We start from the raw sequence: 19,719 nt of genomic DNA, 5'->3' as shown, positions 1-19,719 counted from the left end.
AGTCCCATCTCTCTCAGAATTTTCCACAGTTTATTGTGATCCACACAATCAAAGGCTTTGGGATAGTCAATAAAGCAGAAATAGATGTTTTTCTGGAACCCTCTTGCTTTTTCCATGATCCAGCGGATGTTGCCAATTTGATCTCTGGTTCCTCTGCCTTTTCTAAAACCAGCTTGAACATCAGGAAGTTCACGGTTCACGTATTGCTGAAGCCTGGCTTGGAGAATTTTGAGCATTACTTTACTAGCTTGTGAGATGAGTGCAATTGTGCGGTAGTTTGAGCATTCTTTGGCATTGCCTTTCTTTGGAATTGGAATGAAAACTGACCTTTTCCAGTCCTGTGGCCACTGCTGAGTTTTCCAAATTTACTGGCATATTGAGTGTAGCACTTTCACAGCATCATCTTTCAGGATTTGAAACAGCTCAACTGGAATTCCATCACCTCCACTAGCTTTGTTTGTAGTGATGCTTTCCAAGGCCCGCCTGATTTCACATTCCAGGATGTCTGGCTCTAGATTAGTGATCACACCATCATGATTATCTGGGTCGTGAAGATCTTTTTTGTACAGTTCTTCTGTGTATTCTTGCCAAACATTAAATTTGAATTTTATATCATTTTTACCTATCATGAAGTATTATTCTTCTTTGATTTTGTTCAACCATTTAACAGTTTAATGCACAAAATATGAAGGACAGGAGCATGAAGTCGGGAAGAAGAGTAATGTATATTTTTAGCTTGCGGTTTATTTAATAATAGGTAGTAAGTCAGATATGGTCCATGCCGCAGTTTATTGATTCCTGAGTTATAGAACCATATCACCTGTTTTATGTCAATTCTGCATTGATAAAATCCACCAGTTGATTTCCCCTTAACACTTGAGATAATGTGCTTATACACAGCTTCCCTGGTGACTCAGTGGTAAAGAATCCTCCTGCAGTGCAGGAGAAGCAGGTTCAGTCTCTGGGTCAGGAAGATCCCCTGGAGAAGGGAATGGCAACCTGCTCCAGTATTCTTGCCTGGGAAATCCCATGGACAGAGGAGCCTGGTGGGCTACAGTCCATGGTATTGCAAAAGAGTTGGATGTGACTTAGCAACTAAACAATAATATTGACTGTGTCTGATCAGTATTCTCATAATTATTTTTTATTGGCTTTTTAGTTATCTCCAATTTTATTTAATGCTAGAGGAAAAACTAGGATGAACTCTCTGGTCTTCTGGAGCTGCATAAAAAAGAAAAATGTGCTTTATATCTGTTGTGTATATAATATTGATTGCATTAAAATTCTAAATGGAAATGGGTTCCAAATTTGCAATTAAAATTGATGGTGAGCCACCTTTTCTCCATATTTTAGAGCTTGTAGCCAAGACATCAAACCTTGAGAACATAAAGTTTGCTTGGCATAAGGAGACATCATCTGAATATCAAAATAGAATGATGGAGAAAAAAGAACTTCAGAGGTGGGACTTTATTCATATGATTCAGGTAAGAAATATTTATTATTATATACTCTCAGAAGAAAAGATTCTTCAGAAATATTTCAGAGTACTTAATATTCTAAATTTTAAAAGAAAAATGAAAATCTGATTTCTGATTTTATAAGTGAACATTACCTGTCCAAACTGAGAATGGACCAACATCCCAGAGTTTTTCTGAATCCTCTTGCTTTTGCCTTATGTTCATGACCTGGCTAGTATGTGTGTGACAAAGGGGCAGGCTGGATGATTCCTCAGGTCAACAAAGTATTACTGACATCAGTCTTTCTGCCAGAATGTATTTCTGTGGTCCAGCATTAACAGTGTATTTCTTGTAAAGGGAGTGCCTCTTGAGTAGATGATATGGGGACATATTTCCAAAGGTCACTGATGTATCTGAATAGCATATAGGTGTATAGGCTTTGGGTGTTGGCTACCATTAGAAGATGTACAAATTTTAGAAAAACCATGATGAACAAGATGCCTTTTGCTTTCTATAGTCTACAAGTACAGTCATCCCAAAGGAATAAACTTTTGTGTAAACTTTTTAAAAATTGAAATATAATTGATTTACAGTGCTGTGCCAATCTCTGCTGTATAGCAGAGTGACTCATTTATACACCTATAGACATTCTTATTTTTATATCCTTTTCCATTGTGGTTTATCACAGGATATTGAATGTAGTTCTGTGCTACATGTTTGGACCTTGTTGATTATCAGTTCTAAATGTATTAATAATAGCCTGTATCTACCAACCCCAAGCTCCCAGTCCACCCCTGTCCCTCCCCACCTCCCCCGTGGCAACCACAAGTCTGGTGTCTGTGCCTATGAGTCTGTTTCTGTTTTGTAGACAGGTTTATTTGTGCCATATTTTAGATTCCACATGTCAGTGATGTTATAGGGTATTTGTCTTTCTCTTTCTGACCTACTTCAGTTCGGATGATACTCTCCTGGTCCACCCATGTTGCTGCAAATAGCATTATTTCATTCTGTTTTATGGCTGAGCACCATTCCATTGTATATATGCACCACATCTTCCTTATCCATTTGTCTGTTGATAGACATTTAGGTTATTTCCATGTTTTGGCTGTTGTAAACAGTGCTCCTGTGAATGTAGGGGTGCATGTATCTTTTTGAATTATAGTTTTGTCCAGGTATATTCCCAGGAATGGGACTGTTGGATCATATGGTAACTCTATTTTCAGTTTTCTGAGAAACCTCAATATTTTCGACAGTGGTTGTTTCAACAGTGTAGGGGGATCCCTTTTCTCCATACCCTCTCCATACTTGTCTTTTTGTAGAATTTTTAATGATGGTCATTTTGACTAGTGTGAAGTGGTAACTCATTGTAGTTTTGATTTGCACTTCTCTAATAATTAGTGATGCTGAGCATGTTTTCATGTACCTAATGGTCATCTGTATGTCTTCTTTGGAGAAATATCTGTTAAAATATTCTGCCCAGTTTTTGATTGGGTTGTGTTTTCTGTTTTTGAGTTGTATGAACTGTTTGTATATTTTAGAGGCTAAGCCAAAAGGAATATACTTCTAAAAATTACAGGAAGAAATGACTTCAGGGTTGGCATATCTAGGCAATTCTACATCTTTGCTTTCTTAGCAGATAAAATCTTTTAACTATAAGGGAGTGCTTTTAACATTACCCAGCAAACCTAAGACATTTCTCTGCTAGACTTACTTTTCTACTTCTCATATCGTTGGCCCTTGCACAACACAGATTTGAATTATGTGGGTTCATTTGTATGCTAATTTTTTCTTTTGATTTTTTTTTTTTTTTTTTTTTTTTTTTTTGACCACATCACAGGGCTTGTGAGAGCTTAGTTGCCCAACCAGGGATTGAACCCATGCTCCCTGTAATGGAAGCACCGAGTCCAAACTACTGGACCTCCAGGGAATTCCCTGGAGTTTTTCAGCAGTAAATGCTGCATGACTGGATGTGGCACTCCAGAAACAGAGACAACGCATATGTTATATGTGAATTTCTGACTACACAGAAAGTTGGCACCCTAATCCCTGCCTTGTCCAAGGCTCAACTGTATAACTGTTTTACACCTTCTTCTCTCTCCTTACAACTCCTGTAATCCCTTCTTTGCCACTGGTTTCCAATTGATGACCTCCCTTCCTACTCTATAGTGAAAAGAAAAATGATCAGGTAGAAAGTCATCTTTTACCCACCACATTTATAGAGATGCACCTGTACCTACCATTTCTTTCTTTTTTCTTATTACAAAAGAATCCCAGGAATCCTCTTGTACTGTCAGTGGGAATGTAAACTGATGTAGCCACTAGGAAGAACAGTATGGAGGTTCCTCAAAACAGCGAAAAATAGAACTATCATGCTGCGCTTAGTCGCCCAGTCACATCCGACTCTTTGCGACCCTGTAGACTGTAGCCAGCTAGGCTCCTCTGTCCATGGGGAGAATATTCCATGTATTCTCCCCATGTGGGTTGAGAATACTCAACCCACTCCAGTGTTCTCCAGGCAAGAATACTGGGGTAGGTTGCCATGCCCTCCTGCAGGGGATCTTCCCAACCCAGGGACTGAACTCAGGTCTCCCACATTACAGGTGGATTCTTTACCATCTGAGCTGCCAGGGAAGCCTGAGAATACTGGGATGGGTAGCCTATCTCTTCTCTGGGGGATCTTCCCGACCCAAGAATCAAACTGGGATTTCCTGCATTGCATGTGAATTCTTTACCAACTGAGCTACCAGGGAAGCCCAGAACTACCATATGACTCAGCCGGCACACTACTGTGCATATACCCAGAGAAAACCATAATTCAAAAAGATACATGCATCCCAGCGTTCATAGCAGCACTATAGAGGCGGAGGTGTTGAGAACAAATATATGGACACCAAGGGAAAAAGGGGTGGGTGGGATGAATTGGGAGATTGGGATTGACACATATACAGTACTGATACCACGTATAAAAGCTAACTAATGAAAACCTACTGTATAGCACAGGGAACTCTGCTTAACACACTGTGGTGACCTGAATAGGAAGGAAATATGAAAGGGAGGGCATATATGTATGTCTGATTGATTTTGCTGTACAGTAGAAACTAACACAACCCTGTAAAGCAACTACACTCCAAAAAAAAAAAAAAAACAACTTAAAAAACAAAAAAGCCTCCCTTTATCAAAAGCCAATCCCTTCACAAATGCTCTGAATCCCATTCCTCACTTGTTATAAAATGTTGCAGCTTCAGAGATCATCCTCCAGTTTCTCTCAAAACCTCTACATTTGTTTTCTTTCTTATCTCTGCTTCCTCGGCACTACTACTGTCTTCCTCTCTGTCGACTGCACTTTTCTGTTGTATGTCTCTGTCTCTTCATTGCTCCTTACAGTCCTAACATTTTCACAGCATCGTTCAACTTAATATTCATAGTCAACTGCAGAGAATCTGTCTATTAGATCAAATTTCAGAGCATCTGCTATGATCAGCCTCCTCTTTCTGAGCTAGGTCATGTCAAGGATTATTAGCGATCTTGTGGACTAGCTGCATCTGGGTGCCAGTCTATATGGTCCCTGTGGTGAACAGCATGGAGTGACATGATACTAAATATGGCCTCTGAGACTGCACAAGCCATGTGCAGGTCCCTTGTATTTCATTCATTCATGTGAGGGAGGCATAGCTCAGGTTATTTTTGCTTTACACAATAAATTCTATTATCCATGTGTACATGCTTAGTCATGCTCAGCTCTTTGTGATCCCATAGAGCCGGCCATGCTCCTCTGTCCATGGAATTTTCCAGGCAAAAAGACTGTAGAGGGTTGTCATTTCCTACTCCAGGGTATCTTCCCAACCCAGGGATTGAACCCATGTCTCTTGCATTTCCTGCATTGGCAGGTGGATTCTTTACCACTGCGCCACCTGGGAAGCCCATAAAAAAATTGAATAAAATATTGAATTCTTGTCTAAAAGAGTAAAAGATGAGACATAAAAAGTAAGCGTCTAGGTGAGGTAGATTCCAGGGCTATAAGCCCTCAGGGGAAAATTTCCATTGCCCATGTATAATTCCAGGCTCTATCTGTGTTAGGTGGAAAGACCTCTCCCTGCAGTTCACCAGAGATCGTTCAGAGTTATTTAAAATGAGTGGACTGACACCTATCCCCTTGTGATGATGCTGCAACCTTAGGCTTTTTCCAATCCATTTTCCTAGAGAATCTGTCAACATCAAAGCTTGTCGCATTTTCTGTGATTTAAAAAAAAGCATTGGTGAGCATATGGTAAAGCTAGTGCAAAGGGCGTAATTTTGAAGCAACGTTCCATGAAATGGAATGTTTTTATGGTGCCAGCACCATTTTCTCCCAGAAGAACTACAATTCACAAAATATAGAGAAAGCACAGAATCAATGCTCGCATGTGGAGTAGAGACTGTCTGAAGCTATAAATGTCTGTTACTGAAGCCAGAAAGAGAAAATTTTAAACTATTTGATTCTCGTTGAGTAAATACCATAGTTTCCTCTATCCCCAAATATTTTCGTTCATTCTTATTCTATCTCTCCATATAACATCTTTAACTTCTAAATTTCTTACATGTTTTGTTGAGTAAAAACCCACGCAACTTGAAAATCTTCTAGTGAGTATCTAGTCTGAGCAACAAAGACACTGACATAGAAAAGTGCCTCATTTCTCTTTTCCTTCATTTCTAGATGCTGTATTATGTTAAAGACATCCCAGCTACCCTGAAATTCTTCCATAGTCTCTTAGCCACCAATGCTAAGATTCTCATTATTCTTGTGTCAGGTAAGTTATTTTCCTCCCACCTAAATTTTTAAAAACCAATAGTTCATGTGTTTGAAGGCTGATGGTATATTTCATCTTCATTATGAAATTCTTGACTTGGCTTATGGTCATAGGCAATTAATTAACACAGTATTAGGAAAGCCCTTCAAACTTTCAATTTAGGATTTCCAGTGGAAATAAATATCTGTTTCTTCTTCCTCTTGAGAAAGTATATCTTTGTTCATATATAAATTATTTTTATATAACATATAGCAAATACAACTGATAGGAATTGTTTTGAGGAGACTAAAAATAGAAAATATTTCTATTTACCTCCTTTTTGTCCCTTAAATGTCTCTTTCCCTTCTGTGATGTTTAAATAAAGGTTGAAATATTTGTGACACTGTCATATTTGATTAATTTGCATTTCCAGAGCCACTGCCAATGTTGCTGCTTATAGGTTTTCTCAAATAACTATCAAAAATAGCTAATGATTCACTTGTTTGGTTTTGTGTTGTGTTATTTTCCAAAGACGGCATTTGATCATACTTTGTTTCCAATGATACAATTAAGTATCACACAGAGAACCTAAATAAACAGATTAGCAAATAAAACACTGACACTGTTGAATTCATTAATTCACAACTTCATTCAGCAGTCTTTATGGATTGTTCACACAGTGCTATTCAGGTTGACTCTAGATATACAGCAGTTTCTATCTTCCTAAATTTATACCAGACCCTATAATCAAAAACCACATCATAACATTCATTTATTCCTAAACATGAGGAACGGCTTTAAGGATGGCAAACACAGTGGTTGCCTATAATCCTAGCTTTGAATTTATGTGGGATTTTGGCAAATGAAAGTTCCTGTACACAACCTCTTCTGCAAGGGAACATGTGATATACCATTTTTATCTCAGATTAGTTAAAAATACTCATTTATGTGAGAAAGTTCTATCTTCCCATTTAGGAGGGCTTATGTAAACGGGATGCTTCCCACTAACCTCTCTCCAAACGAGGACACTTGGATAAAGCACTTTGAACATTTAGGAATACAAAAGTAAATTTAGTTACCAACACTGAATTGATAACTCAGCCTACTCTTGATAATCTGTATCAATAATACAGAAAGTGTTGCAGACAGAAATAACAGTTCATCCAGCAGTCATATATATCTGATTTTAAAATATATTCCACATCAAATGAAGATCCACTTCATTTATATTTAGTTTATCCTTAAATATTTTCAGAAGTTATGTATTTGAGTGTCAGAAGGCAGCTCTTTTGTGAATATATACCTACCAATAGGAAAAAAACAGCCTGAGCTTTACAGGGTAGCACGAGTGTCTACAAGCAACTGAGAATTGACTTAGTGCTCTTATGGAGACAGTATTTTGCTGGCTACATCATGACTACAGTTACTAGAATCGAAAACCAGTTAGCTTTCATCAAAAAAGTATTTTGAGTCAAAAATTATTCACTCTGCATTTGATGGTAGAAATATTTCACTAACTTTTTCAGTACAGAGCTTACAGTTCTTCATGACTGCACACAGTGTGGGAGGCAGGTGTCACAGAGAGGAAAAGATTGTTAACAGATAATCCTTTTAGCTCAGTGCTTTTTCTAAGATACCAACTCTTCACTTTCCCCTTTCACCCCTTCTTACTCATTACATAGAGCAGATTAACTCCCCTTTTGCTCTTCCTCTCTGACCTAGATAAATCTGTTCACCTATAAACCTATCTTAACAATAATGTATTTCTTTGAGAAAAGTTGTATCAGCCCCTTGGTGTAAGGAAGTAGCTGAAGTCTCCCTTTTTAAAAAGAGCAGTAATTGCCTTGTTGCATTAAAAAAGCTGATACAAATATATATGGGTCAGTTTTTAGAAACATAAATTATGGTCAATTTCCAACAATGGAAACAAATTTAGTCACAAGAAGATTTGTCTTATATCATTGCCAATTAACATGTATAAAATCGATCCATATTGTCATTAGTAACTTTTTCATTTCATGCTGCTGCTGCTAAGTCACTTCAGTCATGTCCGACTCTGTGCGACCCCATAGACGGCAGCCCACCAGGCTTCCCCGTCCCTGGGGTTCTTCAGGCAAGACCACTGGAGTGGGTTGCCATTTCCTTCTCCAATGCATGAAAGTGAAAAGTGAAAGTGAAGTCGCTCAGTCTGTATCTGACTCTTGGCGACCCCATGGACTGCAGCCTACCAGGCTCCTCCATCCATAGGATATCACTACAAATCCCTATGAGCCAGACCAGTCTGCTAACCTGTGGATAGTAGACAGGTGTGAGGAAACTCCCCAAGTCACCTGAGGTGCCTGATCAACTTCCTATCTCACTCCTATTTAATAAAACCCATTATCCTAAACTGCCTTCTCAGCCCAAACTATAATTCTTGAAACCCCATTCTCCATACTTGCCCAATGAAAACATGCCTTAAACTTGACTATTACCTTAAAACTTGGAAGACCTACACCAAAATGGTTCACACACAGCTCTGTTTTCACTCAGGTTGTTGAGGTCACTTTGTAAATGGAATTTGGTCATTATTACCTAGAAGTGGCTCTGGCTTGGTGGTAAAGAATCTGCCTGCCAATGCAGGAGACCGGAAAAGGAAATGACAAACCACTCCAGTATTCTTGCCAGGGAAATTCTATGGACAAGAGGAGCCTGGTGTGCTACAGTTCATGGGGTGGCAAAAGAGTCAGACATGGCTTAGTGACTAAACAACAACAACCTAGAAGTGAAGAAGCTTGTTTGTATATTTCCTTTGTTTCAGCAATATTGTCATCCATAGCCTCACGGCAATATAGCAACTGAGTGCTCCCTGCAAACAGACTCAGAAGCCTAGCACTAGTTACTCAATTAAATTTCCATGAGTACTCAGCTAGCTAGTATCTCAGCAAGGCACCTAATGGTATGTCTGGATTAACATGTTGCTCTAAAGGTCATCTCAAATATGCTCCATAGCTAAGGTTTCTGCCTGTCCATCCCGGTTAGACAGTGACCTGTGACTGAACTGATGCGTTGTCTCTCTCAATAAACTGAATTACTCAGTTATTTGAGTACCATATGGAAACCCATTTTTGCAATTTATTCGATTGTAAGATAATGAAATATGGGATCTGTTTCCAGATTTAATTATGCAGGGCACCTAGCTTGGTTAAGGTGACAGGTGTGTTCAGCATATTCAAAATATAGCTTGTAGTCTTGGTCTCAGGCTGTCTGAACAGGATAGCTATTGTGCAGATTTGGTTCATTCAGCTTTTATTGAGCTCCTCTAATCCATCATTAGGTAGACATAAATTTGAGCAAACTCCAGGAGATAGTGGAGGACAGAGGAGCCTGGCATGCTACAGTCCATGAAGTTGCATAAGAGTTGTCCTTGACTTAATGACTGAACAATAACTGTTCATCACTGCTAGGCTCTGAGGTTGCAAAGATGACTATTACTCCTCCTCTGCCTTTGATAGACTTCTAATCCAATGGAGGACTGAGAGGGGTAAACACTTTCAGCAGTGTGCTCGTTTCCTATCAGAGGCAAATGGGGAGTTTTTAAGGAGAGTCCCTGAAGGGCAGTTCTGCTCTCTAGTCCCAGATTTTTGCAAAACCCTTGGCACCTAGAAGAACACACCCAGTGAATGTATTTGAATTGAAAAATGAAAGTGTTAGTAGCTAAGTAGTGTCTGACTCATTTGTGACTCCATGGACTGTAGCCCACCAGGCTCCTGTGTCCATGGGATTTCCCAGGCAAGAATACTGGAGTGGGTAGCCATTCCCTTCTCCAGGGGATCTTCCCAACCCAGGGGTCAAAATGAAAAATTATTTATTATTTCTTCTTTACGATATCCTAACTACAACTGATTCTAAATATCCATCTAAAAAGAAAAAAAGAGAGAGAGAGAGACCATGTTTTAGCTAAAATTTACTACATGATAGACATGGAATCAGGGAATATAGACAGTGCCAGAGATTTGAAGATGGACTACATAAAAAGGAATAAAAGGCTCAATAAAGAAGACACACGTATTCACACACAAACAGTGCATGCTGAAAGAGGCATACAAAAGAACAGAAGAGTAGGCAAGTGAAACTAATTAGGAAAAGGAAGAGAAATTATATTCAGAATTAAATGACAGTGTTTTACTGGTCAGCCTATTTGAATATATGGTGCTTGAGGGAACAGAAGCTTTCCTCTGGTTCCAAAGAATCCACTGAAGAATTAGCCCATCTGAGTAAACAGTCATTTATTTATAACAAACAGATGTTTCTGATTATAGAGACAAAAGATCTGATTTGGGGATGAAAAAGAAGAGAAATAAGAGGTAGATTTTTAAAATGAGTATCCCACACAAAAATAAAGTCAGTGGCACGTTTTTCTGCATATGTAGTAGCCAGACATTAGTTGAGAGAGTTGCTATTAATAATTAAAATGCAACTTATCTGGTTAAGGGAGATCAGTGACGTTTTCTTTCCTGCCCTCTCCTTATTTGACTAAGGAAGGAGGCAAATCATAGTGTGTTATTTTTAATACAGTGTGTTGGGGGGAAGGACCTGGTTTATATCATGTTGCATACAAAAGTCACACCATATGTTGTGCCCACCGAGAGCTATTATGATAATGTATCAGTCAGAAAGTGTCTAATTGCTCAGCTTAGAAATGGCACTGAGTCACCAAACACTGACACCAACAAATGCTCTGCAATTAGTGTTTAGCTCTTTTTTCTCTGCCAGATTTAAAAAATAATAATGATAATGCTAACAGAGCCTCTCAACCACTGAAATATTTATTTTCTTATAAAGTCTTATTTGTAGGCAAATTCTTATTTGGGCAGACAATCACTGTCTTTGGAATGAAAAATGTTTTTAATACATACTCATGACCCTGATTTTTTTTCATTGAACTGAGGTTTCTTATTTTCTAATTTTTCTGCTTCATTCCAATTCTACCTTCTCCTAAAGCTTACCCTGAAGTTATCACTCTCTTCTGCAATATTAGTGGAACATCAGACCACTCTTAATGCACTGTATCCACTGTATATATAACAGCCCAGTATTACACACTTATATTAGAAAGTCCATAAAATTGTCATTTGTTTTAATTTTTATTTTATTATAGATTTTTGAATAGCAAGTTTGTTTTTATCACAGTCTCAAGTTTACAACCAGTGGAAATATCCAATTAATTCCATTTAATGTTCATTTATTTTCTAAGTACATATTACACATCTGCTATGTGCTTACCATTGTGCCATGATTTACTTCAATTATATTATTTAATATTCACAGTTGCAACAAGTATAGTTATCTCTGTCTTATAGATAAGAAACTAGAGGTTCTGAAAGACTGCATAACAAACCTCATGTCATTCATGAAGAGTCAGAGGAACAATCCAACCTCTCTCTCCCTCAGATTCTGTATCTCTTAGCTGCTACACTAGGCCAGATTTTCAATTAAATGCATCATACACTGCTAATATACCTTCTAAAGCTGGGGACAAAATTTTTAAACTCAACTGAGGTGTTTCAGTCCAAGGCAGCATCTTATAAGTGTATAGACCCGAGAGGCTATCTCCCCTTTGGTTTGAGTAAACTATCATTGTATTTGCTGTGCTCTTTCTTCCATTTCAGTTTTTACTCAGACCCTCTCCTCTGAACCAGACTAATGTAAACAATTGCCTTCCTCTTATCACAACCTGGATGTCCAAGAGATAGCTCAACTTTCATACTTCCAAAACAAGATGCCTGCTAAAACACTGAAAAATGTTCCTCCCTCATTGTTCCCATTTCTAATGGCAGTTCTCTCTTTTCAGATGCTTGGGCCAAAATCACTGGGGTCATCACTGATTCTTTTCTTTCTTCTACTATCCAAATTGTTATTGCTAACAATATACAAGTCATTAGCAAATGGCATTGGCTCTAGGAGTGTAATATATAGGGTGTGAGTGTGTGTGTATATATATATATGTATGAAGCAACCATTTCTCGTTATTACAATCTTGCTGTGTCAACTTACCATCATCTATCACCCAGATTTTTGCAGTAGCTTTCTTACTGTTCTTCCTGCTTCTGTCCTTATGCCCTCGTTCTCATCTGTGTTGCCAGAGTGACCTTAAGAAAATGTAAATCAGGTCAAGTCACTCTAATGCTGTGTCATCTGATATGTAAGTCACAGTTGGCAATTGAAACTGAAATGAATTAAAATGAAATAGCACTTAAAATTCATTTCCTTAGTCAGACTAGCCATAGTTCACACGTTTCAGAACCAGTTCAGTTCAGTCGCTCAGTCATGTCCGACTCTTTGCAACCCCACGAATCGAAGCACACCAGGCCTCCCTATCCATCACCATCTCCTGGAGTTCACTCAAACTCACGTCCAATGAGTCAGTGATGCCATCCAGCCATCTCATCCTCCGTCGTCCCCTTCTCCTCCTGCACCCAATCCCTCCCAGCATCAGAGTCTTTTCCAATGAGTCAACTCTTCGCATCAGATGCCAAAGTACTGGAGTTTCAGCTTTAGCATCATTCCTTCCAAAGATATCCCAGGGCTGATCTCCTTTAGAATGGACTGGTTGGATCTCCTTGCAGTCCAAGGGACTCTCAAGAGTCTCCAACACCACAGTTCAAAAGCATCAATTCTTCGGTGCTCAGCCTTCTTCACAGTCCAACTCTCACATCCATACACGACCACAGGAAAAACCATAGCCTTGACTAGACGGACCTTAGTCGGCAAAGTAATATGTCTACTTTTGAATATGCTATCTAGGTTGGTCATAACTTTTCTTCCAAGGAGTAAGTGTCTTTTAATTTCATGGCTGCAGTCACCATCTGCAGTGATTTTGGAGCCCAGAAAAATAAAGTTTGACACTGTTTCCACTGTTTCCCCATCTATTTCCCATGAAGTGATGGGACCGGATGCCACAATCTTCGTTTTCTGAATGTTGAGCTTTAAGCCAACTTTTTTACTCTCCTCTTTCACTTTCATCCAAGAGGCTTTTGAGTTCCTCTTCGCTTTCTGCCATAAGGGTGGTGTCATCTGCATATCTGAGGTTATTGGTATTTCTCCTGGCAGTCTTGATTCCAGCTTGTGTTTCTTCCAGACCAGAGTTTCTCATGATGTACTCTGCATAGACATTAAATAAGCAGGGTGACCATATACAGCCTTGACGCACTCCTTTTCCTATTTGGAACCAGTCTGTTGTTCCATGTCCAGTTCTAACTGTTGCTTCTTGACCTGCATACAGATTTCTCAAGAGGCAGGTCAGGTGGTCTGGTATTCCCATCTCTCTCAGAATTTTCCACAGTTTATTGTGATCTACACAGTCAAAGTGATGGTTAGTGGCTACCATATTGGACAATGCTACCAATTTGGAACATGTCCAGGAGTCCATAATAGTCTATTAGACAGCACTACAATGACTTCCCATCTTTTCCTATATGATTAAGCACCCAATCCACTCCTCACCATCACCCAGCCTCATCTCTTTTCATTCTCCCCTTGGTTCAATTCCAATCTCACTGGCTCCCTGGCTAGTTCTTAATGTGCCAAGCATGTCCCTGCTTCAGGTCCTTTGCAGTTGCTCTTCTCTCTACCTGGAGTAACCTTCCCCCTGATAGATTACTACATATCTATGTGCCTTGTTGTCATGTCTCTGCTCAAATGTTACATTATTAGAGAGAATGTCTGTGACCATCCTAAATAAAGCAGCAGTCCATCCAGCTTTTTGATCCCCCTTATCTCTTGCTTAGATTTGTTTTTCATTAGCACTTTGCACCATCTGATGTATAACTTATTTATTTATCTTTCTCTCCAACCCCTTGCACTCCTTGAACTGAGCTATAAAAGTCAAACATTCCTACTTTTTAAATGGACTGCTCTATTCCAAGCATCTAATGTACTGCTTGCAGAGTAGGTAAGTGAAAAGAAGAATAACTGAGAGCATGAATGCTTTTCCGTTGCACAGGAGCCAGCAGCTGGCAAAAGCTATGGGAAAAGTATGGACCCCGCTTACCCCGGAATGACCTCTGCCAGTATGTCACATCGTCTGACCTCACTCAGATGCTGGATGAGTTGGGGATTAAGTACGAGTATTATGACCTTCTGTCCACCATGGACATATCTGACTGTTTTATTGATGGCAATGAAAATGGAGACCTCCTTTGGGATTTTTTGACAGAAACCTGCAACTTTAATACAACAGCACCACCTGATCTCAAAGCAGAAATTATGAAAGATCTGCAGAAGCCTGAATTCAGTATAAAGAAAGAGGGAAAGGTTCTTTTCAATAATAGTCTGAGTTTCATAGTGGTTGAGGCATAAATACACATCATGAGAATGTTAAAAAACTATAATTTGAACAATGTTGATCATTCATTTGTGTATTAAAATTATAAATATATCTCATAACATAAACAGAAGCATCTTCACTTATATGTAACACCTAGAAAGTTTTAAGACATTCTTGGACTCTCATATAGAATCATATAAGACACTGCTGGTCTTATCTCTCCTATAGGTAAAGAGACGATGTATGGGCTACATACCACGTAATCTGAAAAATGAGACAGCTAAGTTTCAGGGGCTTACTGACAATAAAATCGACTCCACTTATTAACTGTGATGGAATTTTCTAGAATGCTAATAAAATATGTGCTATGGATTTTTAAAATGCTAGTAAAGTATATGCCTACTGATACATTAGACATTAAGAAAGCATATATTTATTGACTTTCCCCTTTTGTAAAGAAGTGTTTGTCTATATACGTTTATTTGCTATAGTTTCTATCCTTATCTTTAGTGATTACTAAAAGTAAGCACTTAGGATGTGACAAAACTAACTCTGTCATGTGTTGTCATTTCCTTCGATTTTGGTTTCTCTTTTAACTTTGTTTATGGTGTTGTAGTGTTTTGTTTTTAGATACACTGAAGTTTTTTTTATTCATTCAAATTTAGTTTTTTTTTTTAATTTCTGAAACATTTTAAAAGGCGTTCTAAACCCAAGGTTTTAAAATATTAACATATTTTATCAAAATGATTGTATAATTTCACTGTATAAAAGTCTTTGATCTGTTTGAAGTTTACACAAGGAGTGAGTTAAGAACAAACTGACTTTTCACAAAAATAAAACCATCTATATCAACACAGTTGACAAAAAATAACCCCACTTACTTAAAATAAATCTTTTATCATTTACTAGATTTCTAGAAAATATTTGAGTCTATTTCAATACTTCATAGTTCCTTCTATGACAAAGATCTCCTCTAAGAGCAAGAATCATCTTTAACAGTAAGATTTCAGAGAATTTTTGAAAAGTTTTTGATAACCTTTAGTTGGTTAATCCAGTGCTATCAGAATTTAACTTTGTAAGGATTCCTAAAGTAGCTGAATGTTCCCAGCTCCCAGAGAAAACTAAAACCTTGGTAGTTTGATGTGGTTTCATTGTATAAAATAGACTATTTAATTTTATATGAAAATTTAGTCTAAAGATTAATTAATTATTATTGAAGATCAGTAGTAGTAGCCTGAATATTGCATGTAAACTTATTAGATATGGGCTCCATATCGTGGCTCAGTGGTAAAGAATCTGCCTGCAATGTAGGAGACATTTGATCCTTGGGTCAGGAAGATTCCCTGGAGAAGGGAATGGCAACCCACATCAGTATTCTTGACGGGAGAATCACATGGACAGAAGAGCCTGGCAGGCTATAGTCCATGGGGTTGCAAAAGATTTGGATACAACTTAGTGACCGAGCACTTTTTTCTTTTTTTAGTGACTGAAGAGCAACAACATATTTAATCATAAACATCTGTCATTCTTTTAAAAAAGCATACCTCTTAAGTAATTGAGTAATTCTGTAATTAATAAATACTTACATTTTTAAAGTAAGTAAATAATTCTCTCTGTTAAAAACAGAATAAAAGTAAGGTTTTACTAAAGAGCTCATAGACCCCAATTCTCCAGTGATGAAGCCTTCCACATGGTATGATATTCGCTCTTTCACATCACAGAGCTACCACTTAATGCTGCAGTATGTCACTTAAAAGAGTTAATGCCCCTCCTTCAGGCCCAGAGAGTACACTGGAGTACAGAATCTATTTACACCAGCAAAGTACCAAGCTTTATTGTTCATAATAAGTAAAATTGACTTGCAAATTTTATTTTATTTTATTTTATTCTTGGACAACTTCATCAATGTTTTTTGAATTGCCAGTTCCAACAAATGAAATGACAGTTATCCAATCACATTCCTGAATATGAACCCTGAACTATTAATCATACTGATATGTACTACTGACAAAGGAAATCTGTGAAGCAGGCATGATTGATGGATATGGACCATGACGACCTTGAACGACTTCACCAAAAAGATAGAAATCAAAACTGCAGAGCAAATGATGGCTGTTTCTAAAAAGCACATGTGCAAAGCAAGAAAATAACTAATATGCTGTTTCAAGATGAAAAACAATAGCAGTATATAGATGGATGTTTGTAAATATAGTCTTTTTTCCTCATATAGGCCTTACTATAAAATACAAGGGAAAATAAATTCTCATCTGCTTCAATCTAATGCAATGGAAATAATCAAGTTTTTTTATAAACAGAAAATCCTCAAGAGTTCAGTGCCAGTCAGTGATGGAAAGATACAAGGGTACAAGAGGGGCAAGGGGATGGAACTCTTGGCTTCTACTTGTATTGCATATTACAAAGGGCTTGAGACAGTGTCATATTTAATTTTCTAGTCTGTTGTGGGGCTTCAGAAAAAGAAGCCTACAGCATGAATTTGGAATGTTGTTTTATATATCACTGTACATTTCCCAGTGTTTTATATGGGGGCTTCCCTGGCGGCTTAGATGGTAAAGACTCTGCCTGCAATGCAGGAGACCCAGGTTCAATCCCTGGGTTGGAAAGATCCCCTGGAGAAGGGAACGGCTACTCAATCCAGCATTCTTGCCTGGAAAATCCCATGGACAGAGGAGCCTGGAGACCTAGAGTCCATGGGGTTGCAAAGAGTCAGACACAACTAAGGGACTTTCACAGTCATGCATATGGAAGATGCTAAGTAACAGAACACTCAGTGAATTCTTTTTCAAGCATTTATCTTATACCTATATGTTTATACTTTTATTATAACCAGAGCTTGAGAAAACCAACAAAGTTGTCTGTTAAACTCAGTATAAACCTTAACTTCTTTATAGTGTTTCTGAAATCTTCCTGTATTTGTTAGAGAGTACTGCCAAATCCAAAGAGGAGATATTAAATGGAAAAAAAATGTTTTAGGACCTTGACTTTGTTTACTATGAAAATTGGCAAATTTCTTAATTGAAAACTCTGCCAACAATATACAATGGAGAAAAGATAGTCTCTTCAGCAAGTCAGTTTTTGGTAAAACTGGATAGTCACATGTAAATCATTGACGTTAGAACATTATCTCACACCATATACAAAAATAAACTCAAAACGGCTTAAAGACTTAAATTTAAAACACGACACTATAAAACTCTTAGAAGAGAACATAGCAAAATATTCTCTGACATAGGTAATAGATATCAATGTTTTCTTATGTCAGTCTCCCAAGGCAATATAAATAAAATAAAAAACAAATGTTCTTTAGTTGCTCAGTTATGTCCAACTCTTTGCAACTCATGGACTGCAACATGCCATTCTTCCCTGTCCTTCACCATCTCCCAGAGCTTGCTCAAACTCATGTCCCTTTAGTCAGTGATGTCATTCAACCATCTTGTCCTCTGTCATCCCCTTCTCCTCTTGCCTTCAATCTTTCCCAGAATCATGGTCTTTTCCAATGAGTCAGTTCTTCACATAGGGTGGCCAAAGTATTGGAGCTTCAGCTTTAGCATCAGTCCTTTCAGTGAATATTCTATTAATTTCTTTTAGGATTGACTGGTTTGATCTCCTTGCAATCCAAGGGACTCTCAAGAGTCTTCTCCAACATCACAGTTCAAAGGCATCAATTCTTTGGCACTCAGTCTTCTTTATGGTTCAATTCTCACATCCATACATGACTACTGGAAAAACCATAGCTTTGACTAGATGGACCTTTATCGGCAAAGTAATGCCTCGGCTTTTTAATACGCTGTCTAGGTTGACAAGGAGCATACATCTTTTAATTTCATGGCTGCAGTCACCATATGCAGTAATTTTGGAGCCCAAGAAAATAAAGTCTGTCAGTGTTTTGATTGTTTCTCCATCTATTTGCCATGAAGTAATGGAATCAGATGCCATAATGTTAGTTTTTTTAATGTTGAATTACCTAATAAAACTTATAAGCTTTGTATAGCAAAAGAAACCATAAACAAAATGAGAGGACAACTTACAGACTAGTAGAAAATATTTACAAATTCTACAACCAACAAACGTTTAATTTCCAAAATATACAGACAGCTCATACAACTGAACAAGACAATAAAAAATTGGCCCAGTACCTAAAGAGACATTTCTCCAAAGATGACAAACAGATGCCCAACAAGTACATGAAAAGATGCTCAACATCACTAATTTTTAGAGACACAAATCAAAAATACAATGCAGTATCACCTCGCACCAATCAAAATGGTCATCATCAAAAGCTCTACAAATATCAAGTGCTGAAGAAGTTGTGGAGAAAAAGGAACCCTCCTATACTGTTAGTGGGAATGTTAATTGGTGCAGCCACTATGGAATACAGCATGGAGGTTCCTTAAAAAATGAAAAATAGAGTTACCATGTGATCTAGCAATCCCACTCCTAGCATATATCTGGAGAAAACTAATTTGAAAAGATATATGAACCCCAATGTTCATAGAAGCAGTATTCACAATAGCCAATACAGGGAGCAATCTAAATGTCCACTGACAGGTGAATGTATAAAGAAGATGTGATACATATATAATGGAATGGCACTCAGCCATAAAAGAGAATGAAAAATGCCATTTGATATTTGCAGCAACACAGATGGACTTAGAGATGATCACGCTAAGTGAAGTAATCAGGAAGAGAAAGACAAATACCACGCATCACTTACATGTGGAACCACAGTATGACATAAATGAGTTTATCTATGAAATAGACTCACAGACACAAAGAACAGACTTGTGGTTGCCAAGGGAGAGAGAGGTGGGGGAGAGAGAGAGTTACTATATATATATGTGTGTGTGTGTATATATATATATATATACACATATACATAATAGATAAACAACAAGGTCCTACTGTATATCACAGGAAACTATATTCACTACTCTGTCATAACCATAATGGAAATGACTATGAAAAAGAATAACAATATATATAATTGAATCACTTTCCTGTATACCAGAAATTACTACAACACTGTAAATCAACTATATTTGAATAAAATATTTTTTAAAAGCCCCAAAAAACAAAACAAAAGAAGAAAACTCTGCCAATCTGGACAAAAGAAAACATTTAAGTTTCTGGTGTGTATCCATAAAAACAGATGCAAAGGTCATAGAAAACA

At 37.8% G+C, this 19,719-nt stretch overlaps 1 protein-coding gene across 1 annotated transcript in view; it reads left to right on the top strand.

The window, feature by feature from the left end:
* Positions 1 to 14,563, top strand: part of HNMT (histamine N-methyltransferase) — a 43,430-nt gene extending 28,867 nt beyond the window's left edge. Inside the window, exons 4-6 of the mRNA XM_052636058.1 lie at positions 1,354 to 1,484; positions 6,151 to 6,244; positions 14,208 to 14,563. Of these exons, the coding sequence (XP_052492018.1) occupies positions 1,354 to 1,484; positions 6,151 to 6,244; positions 14,208 to 14,563 (581 nt within the window). The remainder of the gene's footprint in view (positions 1 to 1,353; positions 1,485 to 6,150; positions 6,245 to 14,207) is intronic.
* The last annotated feature ends 5,156 nt before the right edge of the window (positions 14,564 to 19,719 follow it).

The sequence above is a fragment of the Budorcas taxicolor genome, chromosome 2, assembly GCF_023091745.1.
Source record: "Budorcas taxicolor isolate Tak-1 chromosome 2, Takin1.1, whole genome shotgun sequence".
In the NCBI taxonomy this organism is placed as follows: domain Eukaryota; kingdom Metazoa; phylum Chordata; class Mammalia; order Artiodactyla; family Bovidae; genus Budorcas; species Budorcas taxicolor.
Note: the sequence above shows the minus strand (reverse complement) of the source record. Positions and strands in the feature narration are given on the sequence as shown.